General features: G+C 56.5%; 1 protein-coding gene and 1 non-coding gene across 2 annotated transcripts; both read left to right on the top strand.

Moving 5' to 3' along the window:
• The first annotated feature begins 3,325 nt into the window (after positions 1 to 3,325).
• EFEMP2 (EGF-like fibulin extracellular matrix protein 2) lies at positions 3,326 to 9,364 on the top strand. The gene is made up of 11 exons (XM_012778131.3): positions 3,326 to 3,505; positions 3,784 to 3,901; positions 4,131 to 4,179; positions 4,732 to 4,938; positions 5,452 to 5,574; positions 5,869 to 5,985; positions 6,129 to 6,248; positions 7,479 to 7,598; positions 7,687 to 7,813; positions 8,060 to 8,255; positions 9,054 to 9,364. The coding sequence occupies exons 2-11, from the start codon at positions 3,791 to 3,793 to the stop codon at positions 9,213 to 9,215; spliced, it is 1,332 nt and encodes a 443-aa protein (XP_012633585.1). The 5' UTR covers positions 3,326 to 3,505; positions 3,784 to 3,790; the 3' UTR covers positions 9,216 to 9,364.
• Positions 6,859 to 6,920, top strand: LOC142870780 (U7 small nuclear RNA). The gene has a single exon (XR_012919117.1). It is a non-coding gene; the product is annotated as a U7 small nuclear RNA (small nuclear RNA).
• Positions 9,365 to 9,395: the final 31 nt, after the last annotated feature.

The following is a 9,395-nucleotide window of genomic DNA, read 5'->3' as shown; positions in this document are numbered from 1 at the left end:
GGGTTGTGAGGCTCCATTTGGCTCCATTTTGTTCCCCTCCCCCAGATGGGAATCCAATGGACTCCTGTTTGAAGAGTGGTGCTACCTTTGTTAAAATGCAGTGCTCAGGGCTGGGCACGGTGGCTCACTCCTGTAATCCTAGCACTCTGGGAGGCCGAGGCAAGTGGATTGTTCAAGGTCAGGAGTTCAAAACCAGCCTGAGCAAGAGTGAGACCCCGTCTCTACTATAAATAGAAAGAAATTAATTGGCAACTAATATATATAGAAAAAATTAGCCGGGCATGGTGGTGCATGCCTGTAGTCCCAGCTACTCGGGAGGCTGAGGCAGGAGGATCGCTTAAGCCCAGGAGTTTGAGGTTGCTGTGAGCTAGGCTGACGCCATGGCACTCACTCTAGCCTGGGCAACAAAGGGAGACTCTGTCTCAAAAAAAAAAAAAAAAAATGCAGTGCTCAGGCTGTCCCCAGAGTGGTGGTTTGCCCTGTGGTTCTGGAGCCCAGTTATGGGCCTGAGGCTGGTCTTGTCATGTGTATGACCTATGAGTACAGCCCCAAGTCAGCCCTCAGAGCTGGAGGTCCCAGTGTGGGCACCAAAAGGGGGTGGCATACAACCTACCCGTTGTGGTAGCAGGGATGTAGGAGGCTAGGAGGGGGAGGGACTGAGGGTGTGGGCTGAGTGGCCCTCCTCTTTGATCCTTTCCTTCTCTATCTTGAATGGAGCTCCATGAGGCCAGGAGGTTTTGCTCTGTGTTGATCAGTGCCATGTCTCCTAGCATAGCATCTGGTCCACAGTGGCCTCACTTATCATATATTTCTTGAATGAATGAATGAAATCCCCCCACTTGCTCATTCATTCATTCATCCACTTGTTCATGGTGCAGATCCTGGCTGGCGGCCAGTGAGGGCTGCACTGTGTGGGCTCAGGGGTCTCAATGCCTGGGTGGAAGCTCCTACTTGGTAGGAGCGAGACACTGACCAAAATAACCTCTAAGAAGGACCCAAGGCAGAGCGGGTGGGGGCAGGGAAAGTCTGTGGGATGGCAGAGGTTGGGAGAGCTGTTCTGAGGAGGCACCTCCAAGTGGCAGGCTCACTTGGGCCTAATAGTGCAAAGACGGAGGTTCAGGTCCAAGTTTAAGTCATCAACTGTACATTAAGTCATTCCCCTCTGGGCCTTGGTCCCTCAACTCTAATTGGCCATGATAATTCTTGTGGTGGGGCTTGAGTGGAATGACTTATTGGAGCACCCACCAGCCTGGCTGGCACAGAGTGGAGGTTCATATGGTGGGTCTTCAATACTCTTTATATGGGGCAAAGAGCCCAGAGAGTCTTGGAGTCAGCGGGTCATGAGTTCAAATCCTGCCCTCACTACTCTGGTTACACTTGGGACAAATCTTTTAGCCTCCCTCATCTGTAAAATGGGGTGCTAGCAGCACCCTTTCCCCGCCTTGGGAGGAGGATTGCACGAGGCCCATGCCAGTGCCTAGAACATTTAGATCTTAATGATTAGAAGCTATTTTAATTATTTTTAAAAATACCACTTTATTAAGATATAATTCACATACCATAAAATTCACCCTTTAAAAGTGTACATACAATTCAGTGGTTTTTAGTATATTTGCATAGTTGTGCAACTATCACTCCTAATTTCAGAACATTTTCATCATCCCAAAATAAATCCCATATCCATTAGCGGTCACTCCCCACTCCCCCCACTCCCACTTTTCCTGGCAACCGTTAACCTACTTTCTCTCTAGGGTTTGCCTATTCTGGGTATTCCATATGAATGGAATGTGTGGCTTTTTGTGTCTAGCTTCTTTCACTTAGTGTAATATTTTCAAGATTCATCCATGTTCTAGAATGTATCAGTTCTTCTTTCCTTTTCACGGCTAATATTCCACTGCATGAGTATACTGCATTTTGTTTATTCATCACGTGATGGACATTGGGGGTTTCTCATTTTGGCTGTTATATACAGTACTGCTATAAACACTGTACAGATTTATGTGTGTGTACATGTTTCCAATTCTCTTGGGTATATACCTAGGAGTGAAATTGCTGGGTCATATGGTAACCTTTTGAGGAACTGCCAGACCATTTTCCAAAACGACTGCACCATCTTATGAGGGTTCCCATTTCTCCGTATCCTCGCCAACACTTGTTATTGTCTTTCCTTTTGGTTTTAAAGAGTATTATTCTTTAATTCCTTGCCCCAGCAACTGGGAAGGACGGTGGTGTTCGGGGTGCGGGGGAGTGGAGAGGAGGAGACGCTCAGCAGTTCTCCCTGAACCCCAAGGGCTCACCTGGGGACCCACCAGCACATCCCTACTCGGCACAGCCCCTCCGGACCACACGGTGGGCGATTGTGGGGATAAACAGGGATGGGAAGGGGAAATGGCCATTCCCGCTCGCAGTCTGGTCCCAGGCGGGGGATCCCCGGACACGCAGCCCTTCCCGTCTGGCCCCGCCCAGAGACGTGGGCAAAACGAGGGCCCGCCCCTTCCTGGGAGCCAGCTCTGCCCAGACTCCACCCCAAGGGACACGCCCTCAACTTGGGGGTGCAGGCGGAAACTGGGTGGGGGACGTGGGTGGGGGACATGGGTGGGAGGAGGGTCGGGGAGGCGTTGGGCGCTGGACCCTGGCGTATTGCGCGTGGCCAAGTTCAGCTCTGCCCTCCTTCTCAGGGGCTTCCATTCATTTTGGGCCAAAAGTGAACCTCCGCCCCTGCCCCAAACTGTTGTGCTTTGCGGATGGAGGGCGCGGGGGAGGCCATACCGCAGTGAAGGGACCACTTAGCCAAAGACGACCCTAGGGGTGAAGGGCAGAAGGGAGAGAGATGGACAGCTGTGCGCCTTGGAGCGTCTCGTTCCTGGGCAAGGGTCTGGGGACCCTGAGTGAGGTTTTGGGACCGTCGAGAGTGTCGATCTGAGAGCATAGAATACAGTGCTGGAGGGAGTAGAGTGAGGACCTGGAGGCCCTAGGATTAGGTGGGTTCTAGGTGTCCAGGGCAATTTTGGGAGGCGCAGAAGGAGAGTCTGGGGGCTCCGGGATTAAGGTGTGGGTGCACAGGTTGAAATTCTGGGGGCGCAGATTAGGTAGGGGCTAGGCGCACAGGATGACATTTTTGGTGAGGATGTGGGGTCCCCCGGGTGAGTCTGGGGGCCTTGCATCAAGGACAACGGCTCCAAGGATCGAGCGCTGGGGGACCCTGGCCCAGCGCCGGGAGGCGGCTCTGAGAGGCGCCGCGGGGGACCGGGTGAGGGCCTGCGGCTGGCCGGGGCGGAGAAGCGGGGGGTCGGGGTCCCTCCCCCTGGCGCGGGCTCAGGAATCCGCCGAAGGGCGGGCGGAGGCGCCGGGGTGGGCCGCGCCGCGGCAGGCGGGCGGGCGGGGGGCGCTTCCTGGGGCCGCGCGTCCAGGGAGCTGTGCCGTCCGCCCGTCCGTCTGCCCGCAGGCACTGCCTGAGCCAGCTGAGCCGCCGGAGCTGCGGGCCGCAGGGCCATCGCAGGCCCAAGTGAGTGGCCGTCCGTGGGGGCAGGGCGCGGGCCGTAGTCTCGGCCGAGTCAGCGGCAGCGCAGAGCCCAGAGGCCCGAGCTCCTCGGCCTGCGCCGCTGGGGGACCGGGCGGGGGCGGGGCGGCCCCGGGCGGGTGGGCCTGGGAGAGGAGTGGGCCTCCAGCCCTGGGAGGCTCCAGGGCCCCAAACATGCTCCTGAGCGGCCGGGCTCCGGGTCCTGGGACAGGGAACCGGGGTTCAGTGGCAGAGGCCCCTGACCCCCGTCCACCACGTCCCAGCCCCAGGATGCTCCCCTTCGCCTCCTGCCTCCCCGGGTCTCTACTGCTCTGGGCGCTGCTGCTCTTGCTCTTGGGGACAGCGTCTCCCCAGGATTCCGAGGAGCCGGACAGCTACACGGTGGGGACGATGGGGGCCACTGGCCTGGGACAGGACGGGCAGGGACGGAGAGACCAGGATCTTGGGTGGCTGCTACTGGGGAAGATTCTCTCCTCCTCTGGTTGGTAGAGCAGCTGGGGGCCATTGTTTGGAGCAGGCAGGGAGGGTGGCCAGGCTCAGGTCCTGGTCTCGGCCTGGTTAGTTGGAGGAGACCTGAGGGTGACCACTAGCCACTCTGGTTCCCTTCCAGGAATGCACAGATGGCTATGAGTGGGACCCAGACAGCCAGCACTGCCGAGGTGAGTGTGCCTGGGGTACTAACAACACCCAGGAGCCGGGGAAAGGATTGAATCTTGCTTCCCAAGGACACCCCCATCTTCAAGAGCTGCACCAGGAGCCCAGTGGCCCTTCCTCTGCCCTGCTCTGCTCAGCTGAGCCCAGCTCTGGTTCTCTAGGGGCAGATCAACTAGAAGTGACCCCTCCCTCTCCCAGAAACCAAGGAAAGCCTGCGCCTACCCCCAGAGGAGCTGAATCCCGTGCACCTCTGAACCCCTCTTCTGCCCAGTACTTTGTTCCCATCACAGCCTGGGAGGGCAGTGTCTGCAGGGTTGGACTGAGCTAGGGCCAGGGCTTGGGGGAGAGGGAGAGACCCACTTGGAGGCAGGAGAATGAGGGCACAGTCAGAACAACCACTCCACCTCCAGCCCAGGCAGGCCCTTAGCTGGCTGAGCAGAGAGGGAAGGCTTTGCCTGGGTCCCACAGATTAGAGAAGGCCGAGTGGGGCTCCTGCCTCCCACTCCTTCCAGGGCCAGCCAGGAGACTGGCTGTGCCCAGCAGGCCCCTCTCTGCAGATGTCAACGAGTGTCTGACCATCCCCGAGGCCTGTAAGGGGGAAATGAAGTGCATCAACCACTATGGGGGCTACTTGTGCCTACCCCGCTCAGCTGCCGTCATCAACGACCTACATGGCGAGGGACCCCCACCACCAGTGCCTCCCACTCAACACCCCAACCCCTGTCCACCAGGCTATGAGCCCAACGATCAGGAGAGCTGCGTGGGTAAGTGGGGATCACTTTGGTGCCCAGGCTTCCAGTCCTCTCGCTAAGCATCTTAAAAACTCGGACCTCACATTCCTTCCTGGCTCAAAAGCTGCCTGTGGCTTCTCATGGCCACTGTGACATGCACACCCTCATCCAGATCCCCACTTGTTTGGAGCCTGCCACAAGTGGCCCCAGCTTCTGTCCCATAGCCCCAGCCAGCTCCTGGGACCCTCCCCTTGGTTGCTGTGGCAACACTGCAAGAGCTCTGCCTCCCAGCCTGTGTCCTCTGGGAGTCACAGACCTTGGAAGAAGGAAAGTCCAGGAATCAGTGTTGCTGGGGCTGTGTGGACAGGGCCTTGCTTCCTGTGTTCCCCTGACATGGGGTGTCACAGGTTAGCAGTGTCCTTCCTGTTGGCTCCAGGCTGAACTGCTATTTGTATTGTCAAGAGGATCTAGTCCAAGTACTGGATCCATCTGTCATGTTGGGTGGCTGGTGGGATCCCAGGTGGGGCTGAGTGGTGTCTCTCACAGATGTGGACGAGTGTGCCCAGGCCCTGCATGACTGTCGCCCCAGCCAGGATTGCCATAACTTGCCTGGCTCCTACCAGTGCACCTGCCCTGACGGCTACCGCAAGATCGGGCCCGAGTGTGTGGGTGAGTCCAGGGAGCAGCCTCTCTGGTCCTTGCTCTGTGCCCCTGGCTGGCTCTCACCCTAATGCCCATTCCAACCCACCCCCAGGCTTCACTCCAGTCCCCTGCCACCTCAGCCCTCCTGTCATCAGACACAGAGGACTCTACGGGGATGTGTTTGGGGGGTGTCGTGGCTGACCTGGCCCCGTCCAGCTCCCTGGGCACACACAGGACTATAGGTGGTGAGGCCTTGAGTCGTAGCTGGCTTAGGCCCACCTGGCTTCTGCCCCCGCCCTCCTTTCCCTGCCTCTCTACCAGACATAGACGAATGCCGCTACCGCTACTGCCAGCACCGCTGCGTGAACCTGCCTGGCTCCTTTCGCTGCCAGTGCGAGCCGGGCTTCCAGCTGGGGCCCAACAACCGCTCCTGTGTGGGTGAGGCTGGGCCAGGCCGGCCCTGGCTCCTGGGCAGGGAGGTGTGAGGTGGGGGAGCTCCTTTTCCCACCAGCTGAGATGGAGTGGGGGCTCTGGGCTGCTCCTCCCCTTTCATCCCTCCTGTTTTTCCCGGCAACCCCTAGATGTGAATGAGTGTGACATGGGGGCCCCATGTGAGCAGCGCTGCTTCAACTCCTATGGGACCTTCCTATGTCGCTGCCACCAGGGCTACGAGCTGCACCGAGATGGCTTCTCCTGCAGTGGTGAGAGCTCCACCCCTGCTGTGTGTTCCTCCATCGGTCACCCAGGCCCTGCATCCATCCTGCTATGTCCCTGCCACACAGTTCTTCATTGGATGCCTGCATGACACGTCCCATGTGTTCTGCACTCACCTACCCCTGGGTACTCAGCCCAGGGCTGGTTGAAGGGCACTTGCACCCTGGGGGGGAAGGCACCGAGGGGAGCAATTAGGTCCCTACTGAAGCTCACTGAGGAGACTGAGAAGGGTGTGGGCGCCACTCTTCCCGAGAGCTGGGCTGACCTACATTCAAACCCGGCACAAGGGCCACTCTTCTGTTTCCTTTGTAAATGGGTTGTGAGGATTAAGTGAGACGGTATAATAGACGGGCATCAGGTCTCAAAGAGCAGCGCTTTAAAGTGGCCTCCCATTTATGGAGAACCCACCCTATGCAGCTTAGCTCCCTCACACACTTGGCCTCATTTAATCCTGTCTACAATCCTAGGAGGCAAGGATGATATTTTTTCCTTCCTCTGCAAAATGAGGACATTAATATCTCCTTCTAGGTTTGTTGGATTATAAAAAATAAGCATGGAATCTTGGATAAATGGGAACTTTTATTATTCAACTAGGTTGAGTGTTACAGCTCTTTTAGAATTTGTCTAGCAGGTTTTCTAGTCCTTACCGGAAGACCCCCACCACACAAAAAAGGAAAAAAAAAAAAGAGAGGGTAAGTGACTTGCCCACGTTCATGTAGCTAGAAAGATGGGACTGGAGCTCCAGCCCATCTTTCTCACTCAACTGACAGGTACCCCGTTTACATCATGCTTTGCTGCAGAATAAGGCCTCGTTGGTACCCGGCAGCACAAGGGTCACAAGAGTAGAAAAAGTCTCCTGCCTTGGTAACTCACAGTCAGGTGACTGCTGGGTGCTTAGGCCGACTGTGGCTTGCAGGAATTGGGCAAATTATTGAAAACTAGTGCAGGCTGGGTGGGCCCTCGAGACTCATCTAACCCACTCACTTCACTGATAGGGAAAACGAGGTTCCCCAAGATCAGCCAGTAGGATTCACACCCAAGCCCCTAGATTCCCAGAGTTTTTATTTAGTATTTTCTTCCAGTCTTGGGGCAGTGAGAGGTCTGTGCACTGGGGGTATCTTTCTTTGAGCCCTGTCTCCTGCTATATTCAGCCTAACGTGGGACTGAATTGTGAGGACTGCCTTTGGCCAATGGTGCTCATGCCCGCTTTTTCTCAGACATTGACGAGTGCAGCTATTCCAGCTATCTCTGCCAGTACCGCTGTGTCAACGAGCCAGGCCGCTTCTCCTGCCAATGCCCGCAGGGCTACCAGCTGCTGGCCACTCGCCTCTGCCAAGGTACAGGTTTTGGACATGGGTCGGGCGAGATGGTGTCAGGGGCTGGCGGCCTGACGCCCCTGATTCCAGCCCCTCTCACCTGGCACAGACATTGACGAGTGCGAGTCAGGTGCACACCAGTGCTCTGAGGCCCAAACTTGTGTCAACTTCCATGGGGGCTACCGCTGCGTGGATACCAACCGCTGTGTGGAGCCCTATGTCCAGGTGTCTGACAAGTGAGTCAACTCCATGCCAGGCCCCCAAAGAAACTACAACTCCCAGAGGGCTTTGGGGCAGACTGGTGTCTATTGCGACTGGCCAGTGCCCCTGAAGGCTAAATGGGGGTTGTCTTTCTTCACCAAATCACACAAACTGTTATAGCAGGAGTGGGAAGATCCCTTTGGGATTCCTCCTTTTGGGGTCGATGAGATTTGGGGGATGGGCAAGGACCTCATTTCTGTCCCCCATCTCGGGGTCTCCAGCCGCTGCCTCTGTCCGGCTTCCAATCCCCTGTGTCGAGAGCAGCCTTCGTCTATTGTGCACCGTTACATGACCATCACCTCGGAGCGGAGCGTGCCCGCTGACGTGTTCCAGATCCAGGCGACCTCCGTCTACCCTGGCGCCTACAATGCCTTTCAGATCCGTGCCGGAAACTCACAGGGGGACTTCTACATTAGGGTAAGGCTTTCTACCTCCACCTCTCAACTGACCTGCATAATCTAAAATTGAATTCCAGGAAGCCTCTAGGGGGAGACTGGGCTATGCCACCATGCCCTGCCTCTTTTCTCAAAGCTCTGCCCCTGGAGGCAGGATCTCTGTAGGATAGGAGTGTGCCAGGTTCCCATAGTATAAAGGACAGATTGTTATATGCAAGTCTAACAAGACACTGGGATTTGGGTCCCGGTACTGGTTTCCCCTGTCTGACCTTAGTTTCTTCACCCACAAAACAAGGGACTGGTATGAAGGGCTTGTGCAGAGCCCTGGGGTCAGAGAATCCAGCTGTCTGCTGGTACAGCTGTAAGGTGGGAGGGGTCCAGGTGTGGCACACACCAAGGAGTGTAAACTCACAGTCCTTGTGCTGTATTCAACATGGGAAGGGGTTTGTCTAGTTATCATGGCTTGCTTTTTCTTTTTGACACTGAATTCTTTGGAGTCTGCCCCCTCCACGTCAAAGGCCCTACCACTCCCAAAACTCACCCTGGCCTTGAATCATCGGTCACCCTGGTTAGACAGAACTAGCTGCAAAGGGTGGAAAGAGCATGAGTGGGAGATCCCCAATGGCAGGAGCCTGGGTACAGGAGGCGGGGAGAGATGTCAAGGGTGTCAGAGAGCTGGACAAGAGGCCAAGGTCATAGTCTGGCCAGGGCTGTCTGTCCACCTCTCGGCCATTGGGCAGAAGGTGGTGATGGGGTAGTGCCTAGGCACCAGGCATCATAGGCTGACACAATCTACATGTCCCCCCACCGTGTCCTGCAGCAAATCAACAATGTCAGCGCCATGCTGGTCCTCGCCCGGCCGGTGACGGGCCCCCGGGAGTATGTGCTAGATCTGGAGATGGTCACCATGAACTCCCTCATGAGCTACCGGGCCAGCTCTGTACTGAGACTCACCGTCTTCGTGGGGGCCTACACCTTCTGAGGAGGGGGAAGGGGTCACCCTCCCCACACCCCTCTACAGCTGAGAAGCCTGGGGCTCAGGGATGACTGTGTTCTGCTAAAAAGGGAAGCTGTTATTGTGAAGAACAGAGAGAAAGGCAATAAAGGGAGAAAGGAGTGCTGGTGGCCAAGGAGGGCAGGTCATACTACAGTGAGCCTCAGA

Source organism: Microcebus murinus, chromosome 4 (assembly GCF_040939455.1).
Source record: "Microcebus murinus isolate Inina chromosome 4, M.murinus_Inina_mat1.0, whole genome shotgun sequence".
NCBI lineage: Eukaryota > Metazoa > Chordata > Mammalia > Primates > Cheirogaleidae > Microcebus > Microcebus murinus.
The sequence above is the reverse complement of the archived record's forward strand: the minus strand, read 5'-3'. Positions and strand labels throughout refer to the sequence as shown.